We start from the raw sequence: 26,919 nt of genomic DNA on the forward strand, positions 1-26,919 counted from the left end.
AGTTTGTCTCTAATGGCTTTTCTCAGGGCAGTTAATTACAGTGATGGGTGAATGCAGTGGGTCTGGGCAATTACATTTCCCCACCCTAAGCAAGTAAGGGGCAGATCCTAGCCATACGAAATTGAAACACTTTCTCTGCTTCCAAGCGATTCTGTGCCATTTAATAGAAATGCAGTGTAGGTGGTATTGCTTGTGGGTGACAGATTTCTGAGAAGATGTAAGAAAAGGATGCCTTATGCCAGTAGTGCTCCTGGAGGGACCATTCTAGGAACAACTGCCGCAGATACCGTGGTTCTGCATGGTACATTACAGCATCTGAGCTTACTTCCCACAGAGGAAGGTGGGCCAGCACACAGAGTTCTATCCAGCAGCCCCTTTTGAAATGGGTTTATTTGGTAACCAACTTCCCAGGTATCACAGCATATAAACTGATAGGATGTAGGCAGTTTGAGATAAACAGTGTCTGATTTAGGCTCTTTGTAAATCAAAGTTATTCTCTTAGTACAGCTCAATCTGTACTAAGATTCAATAGAATCTGTTTTCCAGAGTTGATCTCTTCCTCTTTTTCCTTGTCTGCATATAAATTATGTGGTCCCTGTGTTTTTTGTAGAAAGTTGCTGGTACACCTTAACTTGGATGTTAGGTTGGTAATAGTCTTAGATGTTATAGAGGTCATTGTATTTAGCTGCTATTGCTCCATGATTAGATTCTTCCCTTCAATAGTTGAGATACATGTATGGACGGTTGGTGTACTTCACTGCCTTATGTATCTGCAATGGCTGAACTTGCTCTTTTGCTTCATATGAATTCCATGGACAAATTTGAAAAGGATTTTCCTAATGGGGGTATATTATTTCAGGCAGCTCACATTCTGGTGGTATGAGTTAGGATACCTGGAGATTGATTTTGGGGCTGTGATGAGCTCACATTCTGGTTGTATGGGTTAGGATACCTGGAGATTGATTTTGGGGCTGTGACCAGCTCACATTCTGGTGGTATGGGTTAGGATACCTGGAGATTGATTTTGGGGCAGTGATAGGTTTTTATTTTCCATGGTTTCAATGGCAGCTTAACTCAATGTAACCCCTGCTGGTCTATATGCATTTTTCACTCTGTAGATCAATGTTTGCCTCTGGGCCCTAGCCTGGGGATTTCTCTTAGAAGTAGGACTTGCTTCTCTGCCCACCCTTCAACCCTTAATTTTGGTGCCTACCTTTTTGACTCTAGGATAAAGGCAATGCTAGCTTGTTCCTTACCCTGTGGCCTTATTCCAGCACTTAGCTCTTTGCCAGGGAGGGAATATATATCAGGAGGTACTTGGGGGACCAGTCTTGGCCCCATTCTCTCCATCCCAATCTTATCTTTTGCTATGTTTCCTTCCTTCCTTTGTTTTTCTAGCATTTTCATTGATTCATTGATTCAAATTTAAAGTCCTTCATGATCTGACTCTGTCATCATGGATTCCTACCAGGAGAAAGGGCCAGTCTACACAAGGCAGAATTCTCTTCTTTGCATTCAGATAGCTTCAGCCAAGATGGCCTAAGTCATTTCTTGGACTTAACCAAAAACTGTCAGAAATAGCCACACACTCCAGTAGCTTGAGATTTTCCTTTCAACTTCCCAAAGGTTTAGCCTGGGGAGGCATGTGGACTGTGTCCCAAAATATAGGAGGGAATACTGTAGTTGGCTGCTTTGTGCTGGCATAGCAGGTATGATGAACACAACTTCTTAACCACTGATGAGGGAATCCTTACTGCCTGTTTTATTTCCATATTTTACATCCACCACTACCCACACCCCACTTCTAGGGGCCACTATATGTGTCAAGATTCTTTGAGAGCTACAGAATAAGCACTAGCTAATTTAAGGAAAAGACATTTTTGGGAAAGACTATCAAGTAGGTCTCAGAAACAAAGACAGTTCAATCAAGTCTTGGAAAGGTAGGAAATGAGGCTGTTTCAGGGATGTGTGAACCAGGAACCCTTCATGGTACTGGCTTAATTGACTCCCTCCAGTTATTTCCTGTCTTCATGTTACCCCACATAGGATTCAAATTCCTGGGAGGGGGTACTTATTAGGTCGTGTGTCTGTCTTGATAGTGGGGAAGGCAGACTACATAACTGACAGGCCCACCAAAATCACACAGAACAGTGAAGGGGAAGAAGTTTCCTTTTGGGTAGGAAAGGGCAGATGTCCATTTAACCATTTCTCTAAGCTTTTACATCTTGTTCTTTAAGCAGAGAAGTGTTTGTTTTCTATTGACTTTGAATCTGACTCTATCCATGCATGATGCTGTCAGTCTGGTGTATCAGAATGAGTCTGGAGGGAGGAGGGTATTGTCAACTGGCTTTGGGTGTCTAGTCTTAAGGATTTTATTATTCTACTAAGTTTTGGGTGCTATATAGATGGCTGTTTGGCAGTGGGCTATCTGGAGACCATGACAGTATCTAACTTTCTTTCAGGGAAAGGCTAAAGCCATATTCTTCTTGGTGCTGGCCACCAAATTTGGAAGGGACCTCACTCCATAGATTTGGACTACACTCCTGGAAGGTCCTTCATTTATGTATCCCACAAATAATTTGAGAATCTGCTGTGTTCCAGGTACTCTGCTATGCCTAGCAGATACTAAGAAAAAAAGACTAAGTTATAGCTCCTGCCTCTTGAGAAGCTCACAGTCTAGTAGGAAGCTGTTATGGACTGAATTGTGTCCCCCTAAAATTTGTATGTTGAAGTCCTAATCTCCAGTACTTCAGAATGTGACAATATTTGGAGATAGGATCTTTAACTAACTTAAAATGAGGTCATTAGGGTGGCCCCCGGTCCAATATGACTGGTGTATTTACAAGAAGAGAAAAATTGGACATGGAGACATGTAGGGGGCGAATGCCTTGTGAACATGAAGACAGCCAACTGCAAGCCAAGGAGAGAGACCTCAGAAGAAACTAACCCTGGTAACAGACTTCTAGCCCCCATAACTGTAGGAAAATAAGTTTTTGTTGTTTAAGCCACGTGGTCCTTTGTTATGGCAGCCCCAGGAAACTAATACAGAGGCCAAGAAGCAAAAAAAGAAAATATAGTGCAAGTTCTTTGACTATGGCAGTAGAGCTTGGACTTCCTGACAATATAGAAGGTATAGGTTGGGTGTCTAAGCAGTCCTTTGGCCTTGGGCAGATGGCAAGAACTTACCAATATGTTTTCATTCAATGAATATTTGAGTAATTAGTATATACTGGTCTTAGGGTGCTAGTTGCTGGGATAATAGTCACTGTTTATCGAGAAACTACTGTGTTCCATCACCATACTACATACTTGGTATTCCATAAATAAGATCCAGTTCTTGCCTTCAAGAAATGCATGCCTAGGGACTTCCCTGGTAGCACAGTGGTTAAGAGTCTGCCTGCCAGTGCAGGGGACATGGGTTCAATCCCTGGTCCGGGAAGATCCCACATGCCGCAGAGCAACTAAGTCCGTGTGCCACAACTACTGAGCTTGCCCTCTAGAGCCTGCAAGCCACAACTACTGAAGCCCACGTGCCACAACTACTGAGGCCCATGCTCTGCAACAAGAGAAGCCACCACAATGAGAAGCCCGCGCACCGCAACAAAGAGTAGCGCCCGCTAGCTGCAACTAGAGAAAGCCTGTGCAGCAGCAAAGACCCAACACAGCCAAAAAAAAAAAAAAAAAAAAGAAGAAAAGAAAAAAAATAATAAACTCATGTTTAGTGAGAAGAGATGGATATGAAAAAATTTCAATAAAGGGTGTTAGAGGTGATAGAATGTTCTGGAGGTCTAAAAGTGGGATACATCAAACCAACCAAGGAGTTTAGGAAAAGCTTCCTGGAGAAGGAATTTGAGCTGAATCTTAAGAGGCTTACTCAATGAACAAATCAGGGAAGGTTGTCCTAGGGAGTAGGAATAGAATAAACAAAGGTGCAGAGACATGAAGCAGTATCATATATCTTAGAATATGGTGTATGTGGGTGTGATTGGAATAGAGGTTATAGGTGGTGGTATGGCAAGAGACAAAATCCAAGAGTCAGTGGGCACCAAATTATCAAGGGCCTTATGTATATAGATAAAGAGTGGACAGTGGAGAACCACTGAAGGGGTTTAGACAGGGGAGAAGCATTATGAGACCTGGATTTTAGAGAGGTATTTTGGAGACTATGTCAGAGAGGTAGGGTATGAGTAAAAGGTCAGGAATTCAATAAAGACTCTATTGTGTTGAGGAGAAGCAAGATGAAATCTGGAGACAGTGCCAGTAGGCATGGAGATAAGAAATGGTTTTGAGGATTAGATGGTGGTGCGCTGGAGCCATTAGTGCCCATCTCTTTTCAATTCCATGTTCAGTGGCATCAAGTCGGTTGCTTGAAATTGGCTCTGGTGCGGTATTTGCGTCACAGAAATAGAGAAGTGCTACAGGGCTTTTTTTTTTTTTTAATAACTGGAAAGGTGACTGTTAAACATTTACCTGCATACCACTGAATATTAAGAAGGTAAAATTGGTAACGCATTGGATGTTGAGGTATAGGAAAAGAAGTTGCAATTGATGATCCACAGATTTGTGGATTGTGTGTGGTGCTATTCCTTGAGAGGAGGAAAACTGGAAAAGAAAGATTTGGGTGAGGAGACAGGGAAGAGAGATTGTACTTACAGTACGATTTTGGGCCTTAAGAGTTTGAAATCTGTGACAGTTCAGTTGGAAATGCATTAGATGTAGATGGGCATTTAGAATTGGGGCCTAGGGAATGGGATTTCTGAATAACTTGAAGCCATGGAAGTAGATCCAGTTACTCAGAGTAATAAGGGAAAAAGACCAAAAACAGAGCCCTGGGGGAACCCCAGCATTCAAGGGATAGAAAGAGAAGGAGTCAGCACAGTGAGGAATGGCTGGACTTGGAAGAGCCAGCTTCTGGGTGGCCTTTACCCAAGCACTCAAGGAACAAGTCACTTGTCCCAAGAGCAGATGCGCCATTGCAGCTTTCCTAAGTTGGCTATGGGACCCTGAGGGAGGAATAAAGGCTATTATAAAACATACCCTCAGAATCTTCTCTGCTGGTTTAAATAGCTGTTTTTCAGCCAGTAGGTCTCAACTAGTGTTGAGTAGAATAGAAAGTAGACTAGAACTGAAAATTTCATAGTGCTTTGTGCCTAGTAAGGGTAAGCATTGTTTCAGTTTCAATGTTTCTGTGTATGCATATGGGTATTTCAGATATATAATATATGTCATGATATAACGTATTATATATATTTCTCACTGTGTGTCACAGCAAAGAAACCACAGAAAACAAAAAACAAAAACATTTGAAAGCAACTGGTTTAAATGACCCCCTTGTTGAAAACTTGTAATTTAATGGGAAATCTTATTCATACCTAACATGGTTTCTCCTGGTCAGCTGCATTCCGATCCAAATTTTCCATCTTCTAGCCATGAGTTGATGGCAGCCTTCCCAGTCCTTATCAAGTATCGGCTGGAACGTCTCTAGTGGTAATTTTTTTAGGGCATGGCTCACTTCCTTTTCTCTTTTGCCAGTGAAAAGGAACATGTCTCCACAATGAGCTCAACCCTTCAGAGTTTGCCCTGTAAACCTAGATTTTTCCAAGGCTGTGAAAATTCATTCTTCCATTTAACTGGCTGAATTATCAGACTAGTTCAACTGGTTTGTTTTCTTATGAGGCCTTTTAATTATTAAATGTTATGAGGCCTTGATTCAGTTTTATTTAGATGAGTCTCCACTTAACTTATCCTGGAGAATTTCTTTAATTTGTAATTGTTCCACTTTATGGAAAGAGGTTTGTGGAAGGAGGTATGAAATGTATCTGTAAAGTGTTTTGAAAACAGAAAGGGAGTTGAAAGAATGTTGGCCTCCTAAAGCATTGATAGTCTTTGTTTTGGGGTTAGATTTTGTTACAGATCTCTGGGCTATGTCTTCTTTTAGAGACCCATTTCTGTGCTATGTGCCCATCAGAATAGGATGTTCAGTATGTGAAGTACGTCCGATTCCCTTGAGTCATTCACAGCTGGAAAACTTGTACCTCATCTTCGTGATTCAGCTTAACTGATGTGCTCATTTTCAAAGACTAAGTCTATTTGCTATTAAGAGAAACGTTGGCTTTTAAGTTTTATGACTTTTTAGATAGACACTTCAAACATTTAAAAAATTCTCTCTACTATTCATGCTATTTCAAGTGAACATTTTTCAAGCAACAGTGCTTTTGGTCCTTTTTTTTTCTTTTTAAATTAATTAATTATTTATTTTTGGCTGCGTTGGGTCTTCGTTGCTGTGCGCGGGCTTTCTCTAGTTGCGGCGAGCGGGGGCTACTCTTCGTTGCGGGGCGCGGGCTTCTCATTGCGGTGGCTTCTCTTGTTGTGGAGCACGGGCTCTAGGCGCTCGGGCTTCAGTAGTTGTGTCGCACGGGCTGTAGAGCACAGGCTCAGTAGCTGTGGCGCACGGGCTTAGTTGCTCCACGGCATGTGGGATCTTCGCGGACCAGGGTTCGAACCCGTGTCCCCTGCATTGGCAGGCGGATTCCTAACCACTGTGCCACCAGGGAAGTCCGGTACTTTTTTTTTTTTTTTTTTTTTTTTTTTTTTTTGCGGTACGCGGGCTTCTCACCGTTGTGGCCTCTCCCGTTGTGGAGCACAGGCTCTGGACGTGCAGGCTCAGCGGCCATGGCTCACGGGCCCAGCCGCTCCGCGGCATGTGGTATCCTCCCGGACCGGGGCAGGAACCCGTGTCCCCTGCATCGGCAGGCGGACTCCCAACCACTGCGCCACCAGGGAAGCCCCTCGGTACTTTTATATATACTGAATTCTACTAAATATCCTGTGGAATACGAAAAAAGTTACAAAAGGGACAACAAAGTGTAAATAGTTAAGTACGTAGACTCTGCCACATATGGGCTGTGTGTTAATGTGACATTGGGTGAATTAACCTTTCTGTGCTTTGGTTTCCTCACACAAAAAGTAAAGATAATAGTATCAACCACATTGGGGCGTTGTGAGGATTAAATGATTGAACACAAAAACAATCATAGAACATATAAGTCTTTGGTGGAAGTTAGCTGCTATTATTACTATTGATACTATCTTGAAGGTGTAGCCCTTTCTTTAAGGAGTAATTTTAGAAACAAGATGAACCCTACATGAAGCAAGACAAACAATGTGGGTGAGTTGGTGATTAGCAAATATTTGTTGAGAACTCTGGCACTCTTCCGGATCCTGGAAAGACAGATGGTAAATCACATCTCATATCAAATAATGAACTATATCAGTATGTCATTGTCATAGCTGCCGTTCACTTTTCTAAGTACTTTCTAAGTCGGAAATAATTTAATCCTTACAGCCATCCTAAAAAGTTAAGCAATCTGTCCAAGATTTTAGAGTTAGCTAGTGAACGCGGGAGGTAGGCTTCTAACCCCTGCAGTGAGCCTCCAGAGCCAGCCCCTAACAGCTGTTATGGATGAGTCAGCATGTTTACTGTCCTCAAGGAGCTTTCAATTTACATAAGGAGGCAGATACATTAAGAATCAGGTAGTTTGGGCTTCCCTGGTGGCGCAGTGGTTGAGAGTCCCCCTGCCGATGCAGGGGACACAGGTTCGTGCCCCGGTCCGGGAAGATCCCGCATGCTGTGGAGCGGCTGGGCCCTTGAGCCATGGCCGCTGAGCCTGCGCATCCGGAGCCTGTGCTCTGCAACGGGAGAGGCCACAACAGTGAGAGGCCCGCGAACTCAAAAAAAAAAAAAAAAAAAAAAAGAATCAGGTAGTTTATCAATAGCCGTAATAGCTACCATTTGAAGCAATTGCTTATTAGAAGCAATATGGTATAATGGTTAACAGCATAGATTCTGAGCCACACTGCTTGGGTTGAATTCCTACCTCTGCTGCTTACTTCCCATGTGATCTTGGACTACTTACTTACTCCCTTCTATGCCTGTTTACTTATCCATAAAGTGTTGTGGGGATTGAATGTGTTAATATACGTAAAGCACTTAGAATAGTGCTTGGCACACAGTGCTGCATAAATGTAAGTCATTGCTACCAGGACTTCTATTCTGGCCTGATTCAATCCTTGTGTCATTCCTATGAAGGTTTTCTAGATAAGTAAACTGAGGCTTTGGGCAGTTAAATACCTCCCTGAGGTCACTCAGTGCATAGTACTCCATTCCTGTTTATTCCTGAGGCTTCTGCGCTTAACAGTATGTATTACTGCCTCTTAGACTACAATGCAAACCATATGATATGAGCTGTAGTGCAGATTTAAACGAAGGGAAGTTCACCTGAGAGCTGATTTGTCCATGATGGGGAAGGGTCCTGAAGCTGAGAGTGAGGGAGGCTGGGAGCAGTGGTAAGATTGCGAAGGAATTTTCCCAAAGCGATAAGCCATGGGACAGATGGCTTATAGAGCATGTCCCACCAGTATCAAGGACCAGTGTCCCATTCCCATGTAACTCCCCATGAGAAGTGATAGGACTCCTGATAGAGTTGCAAAGGGATATCAGGGCTGTGAGAGCTGTGACCTTGCCATCTGAGGTGAAAGAGCCCCTGTGCCCTGGGCTTGGACACACTGACTTGGAGGTCAAGCTTCAGGGTAGGATCTGTGTTGGACTGAGCACCACATCAGCCCTCTGGATCCCGAGAAGGGGAGACTCTCAAAGCAAAAACCAAGACTAAGTTTCTCACCAAGCCTGTGGAGTGAGGGGCTCCCAGTCAGATTCAACCTGACATTTCTTTTCTCCAGAACCATGGAGCAAAAATTTAAATGTTTAAAGAGGGGAAAGATATGAGTAGGTGAGAAAGATTCCTGAAGAAGATTGCACTTGAACTTGGCCTTGCAGGTTGGCAGGGGAAGTACAGACAAGGAAGGAAGGTTTTCTGTGGAAAAGTCTTGGAGGGATTGCAGCAAATCAGGCTGCAGAAACAGCTCCAGGCCATGTTAAGAAGATCTCTGAAAACTAGGTGGGGAACCTGAGCTTGTCGGAGAGGATAATAGGGAATCATGGAGATATTAGAACTGAAGAATGAAATGATGAAATAGACTTTGGGGAGTTAAGCCCGGAGGAGGAATGTTGGCTGTATTTGATTAGAGGAGAAACCACGTCAGAAGCTGCTGCAGTAGTCCAGGAGGAAATAATAAGGGCTGGGATCGGAGGCAGCAGCGGGAATTCGCATGAAAGAAGAAAGCCTGAGTAATACTGCAGAGGCACAAATAGAGGTTAGAGATGGGTTGATGCACTTTAGCTAAAAGAAAAAAAAACCCCACAATCCTGTCAATTTAAAAAGTTGATACAGGGCCTCCCTGGTAGTGCAGTGGTTGAGAGTCCGCCTGCCGATGCAGGGGACATGGGTTCGTGCCCCGGTCCGGGAAGATCCCACATGCCGCGGAGCGGCTGGGCCCGTGAGCCATGGCCGCTGAGGCTATGCGTCCGGAGCCTGTGCTCCGCAACGGCAGAGGCCACAGCAGTGAGAGAGAGAAGGTTTGGAAGAAGCAAATGTAACCCCAGGTTTCTATCGTTGGAGCCTGTGATAAAAGTGATCATTGGAAATGGGGCCATTGGATGTAGTAATGGTTTGGTAGAAAGTCAGGGAGAGAAGTTTAATTTTAGATGTATTGCATTTTATGTGACAGTGGCACTCTCTTTCATGTATTTTTTGGCAAAGGTTTTAAGCACTCACAGTGACAAATTTGGGGGCTAGAACATGCCACTTAATCATCTTTTCATGTCATAGAGTTTGTTCTGCCTTTCTTATATCTAGCTAGACATTGGTTTGGCATTTACCACAAAAATACTATGGAAGAAGATAAATGAAGAGCCAAGTTCTCTTTTGTGGGGTGTGGCAGATGTGTTAGATGAATGCTGGGTGTAACCGATAAATGTGTTTTCAGTGTAAAGACTCAGCTGGATAAAGACCCAGGCTAAATATTCACTCTTTTCTACTCTAGCTATAAACTCTCACCAAGGGAAAACTTATTAAATGCTCATGTTTTTAATCTAAGAAAGGTGAAATTATTATAATCTATAATACTGAAGGCTCTGTAATCTGTATTTCCCATGTCATTTACCCTAAACAGTGATTGATTTCTTAGAACTAAAATGTTTAAGGGGCCTTATGTTGGAATTAATAACAACCATGAGTGGAAGGTAGAGAATAGTTCTCAGCTGTTTGTAAGCTTAGTAATTAAAATAGCCATGTAGGATGAAGGCGTCAAAACTGATGCTAACATGGAAGTGGCTTCCTTAATATGGTAGAACAGTGTGAAGATAATATAACTTATTGGTATAATTGCTCTTTTTCTAATAATACACATTTCTAATAATACACATTCTTCCCATTGTATAATGGGAAGTGTCATGTAATTGTAAGAAAATGGATCTGACAAATTATACTCAAAATTGTCAGAGTATACCTTCAGAAAAAGGTAAGCAGATAAACAGTTCCCTTTGTGTATGGGAAGAGCCTTGGTAAATTTAAGAAAATTGAAATTGTATCAAGTATCTTTTCCGACCACAATGCTATGAGACTAGATATCAATTACAGGAAAAGAGCTGTAAAAAATACAAACACATGGAAGCTAAACAATACACTACTTAATAACGAAGTGATCACTGAAGAAATCAAAGAGGAAATTAAAAAATACCTAGAAACAAATGACAATGGAGACACGACGACCCAAAACCTATGGGACGCAGCAAAAGCAGTTCTAAGGGGGAAGTTTATAGCAATACAATCCCACCTTAAGAAACAGGAAACATCTCGAATAAACAACCTAACCTTGCACCTAAAGCAATTAGAGAAAGAAGAACAAAAACATCCCAAAGTTAGCAGAAGGAAAGAAATCATAAAAATCAGATCAGAAATAAATGAAAAAGAAATGAAGGAAACAATAGCAAAGATCAATACAACTAAAAGCTGGTTCTTTGAGAAGATAGACAAAATTGATAAACCATTAGCCAGACTCATCAAGAAAAAAAGGGAGAAGACTCAAATCAATAGAATTAGAAATGAAAAAGGAGAAGTAACAACTGACACTGCAGAAATACAAAAGATCATGAGAGATTACTACAAGCAACTCTATGCCAATAAAATGGACAACCGGGAAGAAATGGACAAATTCTTAGAAATGCACAACCTGCCAAGACTGAATCAGGAAGAAATAGAAAATATGAACAGACCAATCACAAGCACTGAAATTGAAACTGTGATAAAAAATCTTCCAACAAACAAAAGCCCAGGACCATATGGCTTCACAGGCGAATTCTATCAAGCATTTAGAGAAGAGCTAACACCTATCCTTCTCAAACTCTTCCAAAATATAGCAGAGGGAGGAACACTCCCAAACTCATTCTACGAGGCCACCATCACCTTGATACCAAAACCAGACAAGGATGTCACAAGGAAAGAAAACTACAGGCCAATATCACTGATGAACATAGATGCAAAAATCCTCAACAAAATACTAGCAAACAGAATCCAACAGCACATTACAAGGATCATACACCATGATCAAGTGGGGTTTATTCCAGGAATGCAAGGATTCTTCAATATATGCAAATCAATCAACGTGATACACCATATTAACAAATTGAAGGAGAAAAACCATATGATCATCTCAATAGATGCAGAGAAAGCTTTCGACAAAATTCAACACCCATTTATGATAAAAACCCTGCAGAAAGTAGGCATAGAGGGAACTTTCCTCAACATAATAAAGGCCATATATGACAAACCCACAGCCAGCATCGTCCTCAATGGTGAAAAACTGAAACCATTTCCACTAAGATCAGGAACAAGACAAGGTTGCCCACTCTCACCACTCTTATTCAACATAGTTTTGGAAGTTTTAGCCACAGCAATCAGAGAAGAAAAGGAAATAAAAGGAATCCAAATCGGAAAAGAAGAAGTAAAGCTGTCACTGTTTGCAGATGACATGATACTATACATAGAGAATCCTAAAGATGCTACCAGAAAACTACTAGATCTAATCAATGAATTTGGTAAAGTTGCAGGATACAAAATTAATGCACAGAAATCTCTGGCATTCCTATATACTAATGATGAAAAATCTGAAAGTGAAATCAAGGAAACACTCCCATTTACCATTGCAACAAAAAGAATAAAATATCTAGGAATAAACCTACCTAAGGGGACCAAAGACCTGTATGCAGAAAATTATAAGACACTGATGAAAGAAATTAAAGATGATACAAATAGATGGAGAGATGTACCATGTTCTTGGATTGGAAGAATCAACATTGTGAAAATGACTCTACTACCCAAAGCAATCTACAGATTCAATGCAATCCCTATCAAACTACCACTGGCATTTTTCACAGAACTAGAACAAAAAATTTCACAATTTGTATGGAAACACAAAAGACCCCGAATAGCCAAAGCAACCTTGAGAACGAAAAATGGAGCTGGAGGAATCAGGCTCCCTAACTTCAGACTATACTACAAAGCTACAGTCATCAAGACAGTGTGGTACTGGCACAAAAACAGAAAGATAGATCAATGGAACAGGATAGAAAGCCCAGAGATAAACCCACACACATATGGTCACCTTATCTTTGATAAAGGAGGCAGGAATGTACAGTGGAGAAAGGACAGTCTCTTCAATAAGTGGTGCTGGGAAAACTGGATAGGGACATGTAAAAGTATGAGATTAGATCACTCCCTAACACCATACACAAAAATAAGCTCAAAATGGATTAAAGACCTAAGTGTAAGGCCAGACACTATCAAACTCTTAGAGGAAAACATAGGCAGAACACTCTATGATATAAATCGCAGCAAGATCCTTTTTGACCCACGTCCTAGAGAAATGGAAATAAAGACAAAAATAAACACATGGGACCTAATGAAACTTAAAAGCTTTTGCACAGCAAAGGAAACCATAAACAAGACCAAAAGACAACCCTCAGAATGGGAGAAAATATTTGCAAATGAAGCAACTGACAAAGGATTAATCTCCAAAATTTATAAGCAGCTCATGCAGCTCAATAACAAAAAAACAAACAACCCAATCCAACAATGGGCAGAAGACCTAAATAGACATTTCTCCACAGAAGATATACAGACTGCCAACAAACACATGAAAGGATGCTCAACATCTTTACTCATTAGAGAAATGCAAATCAAAACTACAATGAGATATCATCTCACACCAGTCAGAATGGCCATCATCAAAAAATCTAGAAACAATAAATGCTGGAGAGGGTGTGGAAAAAAGGGAACACTCTTGCACTGCTGGTGGGAATGTGAATTGGTACAGCCACTATGGAGAACGGTATGGAGGTTCCTTAAAAAACTACAAATAGAACTACCATATGACCCAGCAATCCCACTACTGGGCATATACCCCCATCCCCTCTGCCCTGGACTTGCCTGTGAATCTTGTCTCAATAAACCCTTTGGAGTAATAAAAAAAAAAAAAAGAAAACCATAATTCAAAAAGAGACATGTACCAAAATATTCATAGCAGCCCTATTTACAATAGCCCGGAGATGGAAACAACCCAAGTGTCCATCATCGGATGAATGGGTAAAGAAGATGTGGCACATATATACAATGGAATATTACTCAGCCATAAAAAGAAATGAAATTGAGCTATTTGTAATGAGGTGGATGGACCTAGAGTCTGTCCTACAGAGTGAAGTAAGTCAGAAAGAGAAAGACAAATACTGTATGCTGACACATATATATGGAATTTAAGAAAAAAAAATGTCATGAAGAACATAGGGGTAAGACAGGAATAAAGACACAGACCTACTAGAGAATGGACTTGAGGATATGGGGAGGGGGAAGGGTAAGGTGTGACAAAGTGAAAGAGCGGCATGGACATATATACACTACCAAACGTAAGGTAGATAGCTAGTGGGAATCAGCCGCATAGCACAGGGAGATCAGCTCGGTGCTTTGTGACTGCCTGGAGGGGTGGGATAGGGAGGGAGGGAGGGAGACGCAAAAGGGAGGGGATATGGGAACATATGTATATGTATAACTGATTAAATTTGTTATAAAGCAAAAAATAAAAAAAATGTTTGTTATATTAAGTGAAAAGACAGATTACAAAACAATGTACAGTAATATCCCGTTTTTTGTAAAAAACTATCTTTACATGTAGAAGAAGTGACTTGCAGTATATGTATATTGAAATGTTAACGGTTATCTCTGGTGGTGTGTTTACGAATGACTTGTTTTTTAGGTTTCTTGTGTTTCTCACGTTTTAAAAACAAAATATTAACTTTTATAACCAGAAAACAATTATTTAAAAAAAAAGTCTAGCATTCCTAGTCTAGGAAGTAGAGAAACGGAATCATTCCACTTTTAGTAGCTTTATAATTTTTAACTGTATGATCATACTCATTTTAAACAGCTTTCTTTAACATTATCTTAAATGGTTCCATGTTAGAAATGTGGTAGATTACATTGTATCAACTTTTTATTTTATTTTTAAAATTTTTTTGTGGTACGCGGGCCTCTCACTGCTGTGGCCTCTGCCGTTGCGGAGCACAGGCTCCGGACGCACAGCCTCAGCAGCCATGGCTCACGGGCCCAGCTGCTCCGCGGCATGTGGGATCTTCCCGGACCGGGGCACGAACCTGTGTCCCCTGCATTAGCAGGCGGACTCTCAACCACTGCACTACCAGGGAAGCCCTGTATCAACTTTTTAAATTGACAGGATTGTGTGTGTTTTTTTTTTTTAATGAACTAGACATTTTATTTTATTTTATTTTATTTATTTATTTATGTTTATTTTTGGCTGCCTTGGGTCTTTGTTGCTGCGCGCGAGCTTTCCCTAGTTGCGGAGAGTGCGGACTACTCTTTGTTGCGGTGCTTGGGCTTCTCATTGGGTGGCTTCCCTTGTTGTGGAGCACAGGCTCTAGGCGCGCGGGCTTCAGTAGTTGTGGCACTCGGGCTCAGTAGTTGTGGCTCGCGAGCTCTAGAGCGCAGGCTGAGTGGCTGTGGCGCACGGGCTTAGTTGCTCCGCGGCACGTGGGATCTTCCCTGAGCAGGGCTCGTACCCTTGTCTCCTGCATTGACAGGCGGATTCTTAACCACTGCGCCACCAGGGAAGCCCGGCAGGATTGTTTTTGTAACTACTAAACTTTTTAAAATGTGGAGGAAAAATATGTGTAATAAACCATGAATAAAAGTGAACAATTTTTGATTTTTGAATTCCCATAAAATCATACTATGGAATAAAATAAGTATAAAAGGATAAAAATACTTTAGCCATCCTTTTAACTTCCTCGTGTTAGAGTCCCGAGGTTTGTAGTATTTTTGGTGATACAATCCCCTCTGGATTAAAATTATCCCAGAGGTGCACATTAACTTTTGCCTGTAATTTCAGGGAGTTATGAAAATAGGGTTGAGTTTTTCTCAAATGACACCTTACCTAAAGAACAAGATAATTTTGGGCATAGTTATTTCCCTTCTGACACTTGTCTTACACTGTTCAGTCTCATCAAAGGAACAGTTAAGAGCAACTTTGTGTAGCCTTTTTTTTTTTTTTTTTGGGTGGATTGGGTCATGTGTTGCCAGCCCTTTTGATCCGATAGCCACCTTGTGTATGTGGCATCCACTTATCTCCTTTTCCTTCTTATCCACCCCAGCACCCTACCAGCTTGATCAAAACAAAAACAACGGCATAGCTATTCTAAAGAAGTGTGAAGAATGTTGGAGAGAGGAAGGAGACATAGAAAAAGGGAATGAATAGTTAAAGTTTTAAATTCTGGGGCAAAGCGAGATTTTATGTCAGCTACTCTGAGAGAGGGGTGGGGGGAGAGAGAGAGAGAGAGAGGGAGGGAGGGAGGGTCGGGGGTCGAGGTAGGGAAGTGAGCACACCAGCTGTTTATGGACAGTGCCATTTATGTATGTCCAAGCATTGGAAGGTCTCTTTAGAAGGGTTGCTTCATTGCTCAGACACAATTCTGTATCTGTGAGGTATCTTTCATTTGGAAACAGTGGAAAACCTTATGACCCTGGCTAATGCAGAAAAGGGAAGCTTATAAATCAACCGTCGTTGAGTGATGCCGGCATTAGCAAAGCTCTATGTAGGGCCTGTACAATGTGATCAGGACCCCGTTTCTTGCCCTTCCTTTCTGCTCTGCTGCCTGAGGCATCAGCTTCATCATCCATATATCCTTCACGTATCCCAGGATGGTGATCAGCAATGTCTGGGACCATGTGCTTCCTTATTTACATAGAACAGAAAAAGAGAGTGTCCTTGCATCAGAATTTCTAGCAAAAGTCCTTAGATTTTTTTCTGACTTACCTTTGTTCACATGTCCACCTCTGAAACAATCATTGTGATGAAGGGGATCAGTTAGCTTGGCCCATTTGTGTGTCCCATCCCTGAAGCTGGGAGCAGTCAGCTTCCCCTGAACCACAGTGATCCTCATGACCACTGGGTACTGAGAAGACAGCCAACTAATGTCTGTTACCAATGGCAACTCATAATCTTTAATAGAATATAAAATCAGGCAGTGGCTCTGGGGTAGCCCAGCTCTACCACTACCAGTTGTCTATGACCTTGGTGAAATCATCTTACTTCTCCAAGCCTCAACTGTAAGTTTAGTTGTAAAATTAGAGTAATACCTACTTTGTAATAGTGTTGTAAAGATTAAATAAAAGAACTTATCAAGAATTTCTAGTACCTGGTACATATTAAATGATCAGTTAAAAAAGTTACCTTTAATTTTCCCAGATGATCTATGTTTTTGCCCCTAGATGAATTATAGTGTAGATGTATATGTGTATATTTATTCCTTTGAAATAAGACTGCAGTCTAAGAATAACACTAGTATATGAAACAGCATATAACGCTTTATAGCCATATGTAGTGAGAAATTCTATACCTTGAGAGATTGTCTGAAAATGAAGGCAGAGAGCCGCAAGTCCCAAAGTAAAGTTGTCGACCCTAATTATTATTGTTTTGTAGGCATGCGTCAGTCTCCAAGAGAAACTTAAAATTTGAATTTTGATGAGAAATCACCCAACTTTCAAAAGTTGGCAACTAATTTAAAAAATCTGAAAATGTTGCACACTTCACAAACATGTCTGTGGACCACATGTCACTGAACTACCTGTTTGCAGCCTTGGACTGTGAGAATTATCCTTTGTGCCCAAGTCCTTTTCTCTGGTATCATCCATGCACACTAAGCTTCTCAGGTACCCCAGTGGGAAGAAAATTTCAAGTGAATTATTCCCAAGATGGGTAGAGGCCTGGTAAACTGAAAGTCACCCATTTGGGAGGGACTCTAAAACATCAACTCTCCACTCCTTGCTTTTGGAGTCTTGGAACTCATGGCCTGGAACATGATCCTTTCCCTTTTCCCACTTAGCCTTGCTGTCTTACACCTTCATGGCTGGGTCTCTGCTTGGACATTTTCCCCAGGAAGTTTTGGGTTCATGAGAATGAAACATGGGAGCCCACTTGGACCTTTGATACCATCCCTACCTGTGATTAATACATTGATGTATGATGTCTGTTCTTGTGAATGTGGTTAGTGTGAATCAATCCCTAAGACTCAGGTCAGTTCTGGGAACACTGGAAAAAAGCATTTCTGGGCCTGTAGTACTGAAGGTCATTGGTATAACAACCCGCAAAGTCCTGCCTGAGTTGCCATATGGCCACCATTTTTTTTTTTTTTTTGTGGTATGCGGGGCGTGTAGGCTCAGCGGCCATGGCTCACGGGCCCAGCCGCTCCGCGGCATGTGGGATCTTTCCAGACCAGGGCACGAACCCGTGTCCCCTGCATCGGCAGGCGGACTCTCAACCACTGCGCCACCAGGGAAGCCCTGGCCACCATTTTTGATGCTGTCGAACTCCAGAGGTGGAAATTATAGAAATGCATTAGTGAATTTGGTGAAGTAGCTTAGTTCACCAGTATGGGTGGTTAGGGGAGGGGACTCTAAGTTTCCAGGTTGGAGTGTTGATATGTCTGCCCTCTTGCCCACATGGTGTCATGTAACTCTAACAGGACGTTTTGAATGGGCGTCAGAGGTCCAATGAGATGGACACTGGAGGGCCCCCACTGCTGAGTGCCCCCCGAGGAGCTGGGCTTAAACTCAACCACTTTGGCGAATCTGAGTAGAGTAATGGGTCATCTGTTGTTTCTACTCCCCTGTAAATGGAAGGGGGAAAAAATCACAGTTCTATGGAAGACAGAATAAAAAGGAGACCTTTGTATTTGAAGTGACAGTTTTCTGAACATTTGAAGAGAGACTTCTGCATGGTTCTCATCCTGGGAAAACCAGTGCAAATGGTTTTGTTGGGGAGGGCATGGGAAGAGCAGATGGCTGTCTCTCCAGTGTGGACCGTGTCAGCAGAAGCAAGTCCAACAGCAGTAGCAGCTCTCTGTGTATGAGCCAGACCACTGGGCAAAGCACCTTTCATACGGCAGCCATTTGAATGCTTAAGACAACATCCTGTGTAGGTAGTGTTACCGAGAGATCGGCCTCTCTGTACACGGGTGCCGAATCAAATCTTGGAGACAGAGTTCTGGGTGAAGTAGAAAAGGATAGCTTTATTACTTTGCCAGGCAAAGGGAGACACACCTGGCTTCTGCCTTGAAAAATTATGTGTCCCAACCCGGGAGGATTTGATGAGGGTTTTATAACAGTGGTTCAAATGTGGGGTCTCTGACAAGATTAGGATTGAGCAGGGCCTGCAAGCCCTTAGTCTCAGCTCAGGTGGTCGCCTAATCTTGATGAGCTTCCCTTTAATCTGGCCTCAGGTGGTTTCAGGGCTGCTTCTCCCTTGATTAACAACTGTTGGAATCTGCCCTTTGGAACTCAGGGAAGGTCACAGAGGCTGGAGCCTTGCCCACAAGAAACAGGGGACAAAAGAGCCTCTGTGCTTGGGAGTCCCACAGGGCCTCACTTGGTTTCAGTAGTGTTCTTGTACAGATAAGGACTTATTCCTTAAGTTCTCACAATCTGTAAATGGTGGAGCTGGGTTTTAACTCGAGTTCTCTGATTCTGAAGTCTGTCTCTTGCTGGACACAGAGGTGTCCATACGTGCCCCCCTCTCATGGAAATCATGGCTCTGCCCCTGCTATGAATTGTACTCCAGGCCAACTCAGGCCCTTGTGGGAGCAGAACAAGATCTTGTTCTGTGCAGAAGCAGGAGAATGCCCACCCTTCTCACTGTCACCCTGTGTCCCTTGGGGATCTAAACCACTTGCATGTGTTCCACCTGAAGATAGGGCCTTGGCTGCTGTCAGCGCTCTTCTTCCCCTGGGGCTCAGGGTGGGACTAGAGACAGATATCTTGCTGTCTTCTCCATTTCCCCATCTCTCCCCTGACCTCCACGATGCAGCAGGGACTGGGGGTTGGTCTGTTTATTGAAAATGCCAGTTAAAATGGTATCATAAAGAATAACACAAGTGGATATAAACATTTTATTTTAAAACATATAAATATGTGTTCTTTTACAACTCTTTAGATGTAAAAAGCTCTTTGAGTAGAGGACACAAATTGGAGTTCTATGAAGTCTTGCTTTAGTAATCAGAACCTGAATGCACATCTATGGTTTCTGTTTGATATCTAAAAGGCAGATATGTGAAATGCTGGATGTTTAAAGATATTTTTCCTAATCTCCTAGCATCATTTTGCCCACACCTTTTTTTTTTTTTTTTCTTGCAACTCGCCCTTATGGAGTCTTTCCAAAGCAGTTAACCTAGTTTTCCTACCAGTAATAACTCCGTGTTTCACACTTATTTCATCAGCTCACGTAGTTTTAAATTCAATTATGTAATTAGAGTAACAGATACAGTTGCCACAAAAGGGTTTGGAACTAAGGCGACTGCTTCTTGGTGACATCCCACTCAGTTGTGGGAACAGCTGTGTACCCCTGAGCTGTGAGTGTCCTGTGCCCTAAGTGACACAGGAGGGGAGCCCTGAGTCTAGTGAATCCTTCGAGCTGCAGGCCGATTACCAGCGTCTCCTGTGTGAACTGCATCCCTCTCATCATTCAGCCCCAAGAGAGGCCTCATGCAAACCCGTTCATGAGAAGTGAAGTGACTGATCTAGGGCTTGGCCTGGTTGGTTCGACAAGCTTAGACCGGCCAGCACAATAAAAGTAGGCCAGACGAGCAACCTTTGCAAACATTAAAAAAGCAAAACATTTTTTTCCCCCTGAGGCTGAACAGGGCCATCCTGCCTGTTTTCATGTGTAAACCGGTTGATTTACTTCCCTGAGTCAGGATTGTGGGGAAATATGGCTTCTATTTCTTTAGCTACAAGAACTGCCTTTCTGGAGGCTGGTCTAAGCCAGAAGTGAAATTTTAACTTTTGTTTTTGTGCCACCAAGTGGTTAGTTTTGAGATAACACTTTCGAGAAGAAGACAAACATGTAATGATTTAAAAAAAAATCTGGGGTGCACAAGCAGAGCACAGAGGATTTTTATGACAATGAAACTACTCTGAATGATACTCTGATAGTGGATACATGCCACTATTCATTCTTCCAAACCCACAGAATGTACAATACCAGGAATGAACCCTAACATAACTATGAACTTTAGGTGATATGATGTGTCCATGTAGGTTCATTGATTATAACGAATGTAGCCCTGTGGTGAGGGGTATTGATCATGGGGGAGGTGATGCATATGTGGAGGCAAGAGGTGTATGGGAGAGCTCTGTCTTCTCAATTTGTTATGAACTTAAAACTGCTTAAAAAAATAAAGCCTAGGGGCTTCCCTGGTGGCGCAGTGGTTAAGAATCCGCCTGCTAATGCAGGGGACACGGGTTCGAGCCCTGGTCCGGGGAGATCCCATGTGCCATGGAGCAACTAAGCCCGTGCACCACAACTACTGAGCCTGTGCTCTAGAGCCCACGTGCCACAACTACTGAAGCCGGCGTGCCTAGAGCCCGTGTTCCACAACAAGAGAAGCCACCACGATGAGAAGCACGCACACTGCAACTAGAGAAAGCCCGTGTGCAGCAACGAAGACCCAACACAGCCAAAAATAAATTAATTAACAAATTAAAAATATAAATGAATTAAAAAATTTTAAAAAAGCCAAGTAAAAAAACTTCTGTTCTACATTTCATTTTCCCTTTTAGCTACTGGTGTTGCAAGTAAGAGCCAGGTAAGCAGAGACATCATCTAGGGTGGCTGGCTGACTTCTCAAGCCTGGATGACGATTCCTCCGTGAATTTCCCACGTTCCAGAGTCTGGGTCCTTAGCTTTGTACATCCCAGGAACCTTTAATTTCTTCAGTGTATCCAGAACTTGTGCAGTTTTCCAGGGTTATATCTTGCTTACCAAACTTACAAAAGACTTGTTGTTAAGTCAGAATGCCAGTGTATTACTTTACAGTTAGAAATGTATATGTAGTTGTAAACCAAACACATGTGTTAGCTGAGTGCTTCATTTGCCACCCTGTAGGAAATTTATATGGGAAGACAAATTATACAGAGCAGGTTGCTTGGTGAAATCGCGGTGGGTAGAGGTTGTGATAGGGGGAGTGCGGGTGTAAGGTTGTTTATCTTGGAGGTTAGCATCATTAAGGTGAGGCTGTCTTGACCACTGTAGGTCTGTACATGACTCCAGACTGGCTAGTGTAGAATCCTGGACAGTGATGGTGACAGACTGACCTCATCTTTTTCGTTGGGCATTCTTTTGGAGCCCCTGTGCTGAGTGAGCATCTCCTGTTAATCTGTTCTTCCCTCGGACGGGACACAGTGTGACTGGCAAGGAAAATGCTGCAGACTTGCTGACACAGCTCTGGTCTCCTGAGCATCTCTCTGGTCAATGTGGTCAGCATGAGCACTGTCAGCCACCATTTAGAGGTTTTGGCTTAGGGGAACTAAGCATGATTAGTTTAGATTGCGTGATTATTTTGAATAATTTCACTCTCAGAGGAAGACTTATGTGTTTTATGTTTTGATGGCTCTGTCCTCAAATGCAGGTTAAAATTAACATGTAAAATCCTTAGTCACCTTGGAATAGATCCCCAACAGTGAAACAGGACTTGCTGAAGATGGGAATTATCCTAGATTCTAAGGAAGGATGTGTTTGCGCAGGCCACTTGACGTCCATGTTTTGAGAGCTTTGTATGGACCTCACCACCTGCTTGTACACTGCGGCCTGCCCTGTGACTCTGCATTGGAGCTCAGTTATCTCCCAGGCTTGGTGCTGCATCTCCTCACCCCCGCCTCCATCCTTGCCCCAAACTGCTGCCAGAGTCCTCAGTCAAGAGGACTTGGGCTACCTGCAGAAGTTATAAATTGGTGGCCTATGATTAGAATCTGATCCACAAATTTTTTATTTTTGCCATGACGTTGTTTTTATTTTTATTTTATTATTAATTTATTTTTGGCTGTGTTTGGTCATCCTCGCTGTGCTCAGGCTTTCCCTAGTTGCGGCGAGCAGGGGCTACACTTCGTTGCGGCACGCAGTCTTCTCATTGTGGTGGCTTCTCTTGTTGCGGAGCACATTATGTCGTTTTTAAAAGTTTGATTTAGTTGCCAAAAGTTAAAAATCAGGAGGTTGGCACAAAACTGAGTGTTCATCTTCTTTGAAAACCAATAGAAGATCTGGCTGTGCAGGGCCTACCTTCTCACAGAGCAGTCAGTTACTGGAGTGGCCTGGATAGGGTATGTCCTGGGAGTTATCCTCGGTTCCCACCCTACCCTTCCACTCATTTATGTTACTGTCTGGGACTGGGGGTGACTCTTGGTATGCTGGAAAATCAAAACCAAACCAAAACACACATGTAGAAAACCAACATAGGGAACGGGAGCGGCTTCTTGTGGACTCTTGCTCTCTGTTCTCGTCTGCCTTGCGAGAGGAACTCCTTCCTTGGAACCTGTTCCAAGCCTCTTGAGGTCCATTACCTCTGAATTTATCCCTTGTGCTTCCAAGAGGTGTGGTGGTGAAGTGTTGTTGAGACTTTGGGGTCACAAGGCCTGGATTTGAATACCAGCTCTGATCCTTACTGAGTTCAGTTTCCTTTTCTGTAAAAGACGGCTCTAACTTGCCTCATAGGTTGGCCCAAGAATTAAATGGGATTTTGTATTGAAAGCATCAGGCAGAAGGTAGGTCCTCCAATAATAGTGCCTCCATCTCTGTCTTCTATCAAGACATGACTCCTTCCCTTCTTTACGACCTTAATGAAGTCCAGCTACACACCTACCTCTGCTTTCCTGCCACATATACCTCTTTACTCTTACAATGAAACCAACTGTTTTATTTTTTATTCCTTATAACTTCCAGCCTTGCCGATCAGCACATTTCATGTATTCCCTTTTCTTGTTGTAGGCAGACCTCATAGAGACTCTCATATGAGAATAATGGATGACAGGTGAATTTATTTTGTTCTGGGAAATTTTATCAGAAGGCATAGCTTTTATCAAATCTCTTCAATAACTGTCCAAAAATTTGTGATGGAAACTCATTAGCTTTTATAGCAACTGGTTGGAATTCTTAATATATGTACGTTTCCCCATCCATTGTATGTTTATAGACATGGAACCCAGGTCAAAAGCTGGAAAGTCATCAACAGGAAAGATTGGTACTGGAAGGGAGACACTTCGCCTGAGATCAAAAGGTCCTGCCACTGTGGAAGAAGTGGTATGTTATGTTCATTTAATCCCTATATGTCTTGGAAATGGATGGACATTCGTGTTTGTCAGAGCTGGAAATAAAGGCCCTCTTTCCCTCTGCTCACTCAGCAGCTAGAGGTATCCTCTAGAAACTCAAATGAGATGGAACAATCTGTTCAACACCCTCCAGTGGCTTCCCACATCACTCGGAGTAAAAGCTAAAGTCCTCAGAGTGTCCAACGCGATCTGACTCTGTGTCTCTCCTCTGCTCTCATTTCCACCCCTCTCCTCCTGGCTCCCTCTCCTTCAGCTCCTTGAGTCTCCTCTCTGTCCGCAAGCACTCCAGATACATCCCCGCCTCAGGACCTTTGTATGAGCTGTTACCTCTAGCTGGATGCGCTGCCCATTTACGGGCACTGCTCACTCCCTTGCCGCCTTGAGTTTCTGCCCACATCTCCCACCCTGTTTAACCTCTGAGCAGCTGGTATGATAGCAGTTCCCACCACCCTGCCCCCTGCCCAATCTTCCTTGCCCTTCATTTTTTTTAAGGCGCTGAACACAGTGGGACTCATATCCTTGTCTCCTTTCAGTCCCTTGTCTTGTTCTCACATGTCCTGTTCACAGCTGTATCCCCAGCACCTAGAACAGTACTTGACACTTCAGAGGAGCTCAGATCTTTGAATTTAATGAATTAGTGAGTGATTCACTTATGCTTGACTGGAGGAAGGGTTTTGCTGATTGACTGTGTCTATGTAAAGGTCAGTATTTGAGTGAAAAACAAGAGGAGAAGAGACACATGGAGGGAAGGAGGGTGGAAGAAGAGGGTGGCAGTGGTAAGGATTCAAAGTGACAAGTGGCAGGTCCGCTCACAGCAGGAAGACAGCGGTGATGAAGCCCTCCTTTGGGGAGGTCAGGCAGACCTCTGAGGCTCCGGAGCTCCTTGGCGCGGGGGACTGGGTCGGGGGGAAGGCATGTCTGTGTGCGCATACTGTCCTAGGGCTCCCAGCTGTTTGAAGAGCAAAAGAGTGAGACAGATGAATGGTTAGGAGGCTGTTTTCATAGGATCCAGAGCTTTTGGGGGACGATGTCACGGTCAGTCATGGGTGTGGTTTGTCGGAGCAGACCCTCAAGAAACCACGAGGCCAAGGTTGTCCTCTTGAATGTTTGAGTCACCCAGGATGTTGTCTGTTTTGGGGAATCCAGAGGAAGACTCTGAGTCGAGTGCCTTGGTCCTGGGTGAATGAAAAGATTGATCTGGAGGCAAGTGACAACGGAGAGGCCTGGGAGAGCTGAAAGCATTTTGAAAGTGAGATATGACAAGATTTGTGAAAAAACCCAGGGCAGTGACATCTGGTTGTTCTGAGTCTTTACTTTTCCAATGCCCAGCACACTGCCATGCATATTGCTGAAGTCCAGTAAATGTTTATTGAACAAATGAACAAACCTCAGTGGAAGAAAGGAATCTGTAGGAGGATGGGAGGACAGTGGGAAGGAGCTAGGGGATGCCAACTGTGCTTTAAAGTGGAGGAGGAAAGGACAGACCTTCAAACTGCTTGCAAAGGAATTGGGGTCGGCAGGAAAAACTCCATGTCACTTCAGGAGGAGCGCCCTCTCCTAACAGTTAAAATGGGTAATACATATCTGTTTATTTATGAGCAGCTGCTATATAGAAGGCGCTGGAATGAAAAAGAATAACTGCATATCTGCCTGAGGAGGTGGGAAAGATTCATTCCAAGACAAACATCTAAAACTCCCTTCCTATTTGCATAGCCTGCTTCATTAAATAGGGCAATTAAAATAGCTCATAATAAAAGGGAAAAAAAAACTAGTTTGGTGCTAATATTAAATTTGATACAAATGACCTACCATTTAATTTCAAACACCAAAGGACTTACAGATTTGAAACAAATCAGCCCCTCATAATCTAGCACAATTTCTGAAAACTGAACTATACTCCACCTGCATACCTCACAATTTATTCACTATGTGTTTGTTGAGACAGGTACAGTCCAGGTGCTGGTGATACAAAGATGGATAAAGACGTTGTTTTTCCTTTAAAAGGAGAGAGGCAGGAAAAGAAGCTATTACAAATCAGAAGGGCAAGGTTAATGTCATAAAGGAGGGTCTGGCTAATCAGCTGCAGTCAGGGATTGGGAAAGGGAAATCAGGGAGAGTTCCCTCCAGAAATGGTTGAGTTGGTCAAAGATGGGGAGAAGAGTGTTCTAGGCATGAAATGGAAATGTCCACGGGACTGGAGTGTGCTGCAAGTACCTGGTGGGGGGTGATGAGGCTGGAGGTAGAGGCCTGGGTCAGGGCGTGAGGGGCCTGTGGATAATGGAGGGGGGGCTATTTAAAAATTGCAAGGGGAACAGCAAATCAGTTTTGTGTTTTAGAAAAACCCCTTGGTTCTGGGGGATGGGATATTGAGCAGGGTGGATTTGAGAGTGTGAAGATTTTTCTTTTTTTTTTTTTTAATTTTTATTTTATTTTTGGCTTCATTGGGTCTTCATTGCTGTGCACGGGCTTTCTCTGGTTGCGGCGAGCAGGGGCTACTTTTCATTGTGGTGCACAGGCTTCTCACTGCGGTGGCTTCTCTTGCTGTGGAGCACAGGCTCTAGGTGCACGGGCTTCAGTAGTTGTGGCATGTGGGCTCAGTAGTTGTGTCTCGCGGGCTCTAGGGCTCAGGCTCAGTACTTGTGGCGCAAGGGCTTAGTTGCTCTGCAACATGTGAGATCTTCCCGGACCAGGGCTTGAACCCGTGTCCCCTGCATTGGCAGGTGGATTCTTAACCACTGTGCCACCAGGGAAGCCCCGAGCATGAAGATTTCAGGCAGGGAGACCAATTAGGAGACTTCTGCAAATAAGAAAAGATGAGGGGAGTATTATTCAGCCATAAAAAAGAAGAAAATCCTGCCGTTTGTAACAACATAGATGGACCTTGAGGGTATTAAGCTAAGTGAAATAAGTCAGAGAAAGACAAATATTGGATGACCTCAGCTATATACTCCTCTCACCCCCCCACCAAAAAACAAAAAAACAAAAAACCCACCTCATACAGAAATGGAGCAGATTGGTTGTTGCCAAAGGCAGCAGGTTGGGGGTGGGTGGGTGAAATGGGTGAAGAGGGTCAAGGTACAAACTTCCACTTATAAACAAGTCCTGAGGATAGACTGCACAGCATGGTGACTATAGTTTATAATACTGTATTATATATTTGAAAGTTGCTAAGAGACTAGATCTTAAAAGTTCTCATCACAAGGAAAAAAATAACTATGTGTGGTTATGGATGTTAACTAGACTTATTGTGGTGATGATTTTACAGTATATACACGTATCAAATCTTCATGTTGTATACCTG

The 26,919-nt window shown here is 42.9% G+C and overlaps 1 protein-coding gene across 1 annotated transcript in view; it reads left to right on the forward strand.

The window, feature by feature from the left end:
* Window positions 1–26,919, forward strand: part of GIPC2 (GIPC PDZ domain containing family member 2) — a gene marked incomplete at its 3' end in the record, with an annotated part of 90,676 nt that overhangs the window by 39,464 nt on the left and 24,293 nt on the right. Inside the window, exon 4 of the mRNA XM_079724997.1 lies at window positions 23,483–23,589. Coding sequence (XP_079581123.1) covers window positions 23,483–23,589 — 107 coding nt within the window. The remainder of the gene's footprint in view (window positions 1–23,482; window positions 23,590–26,919) is intronic.

The sequence above is a fragment of the Hyperoodon ampullatus genome (assembly GCF_949752795.1).
Source record: "Hyperoodon ampullatus genome assembly, chromosome: 2".
In the NCBI taxonomy this organism is placed as follows: domain Eukaryota; kingdom Metazoa; phylum Chordata; class Mammalia; order Artiodactyla; family Ziphiidae; genus Hyperoodon; species Hyperoodon ampullatus.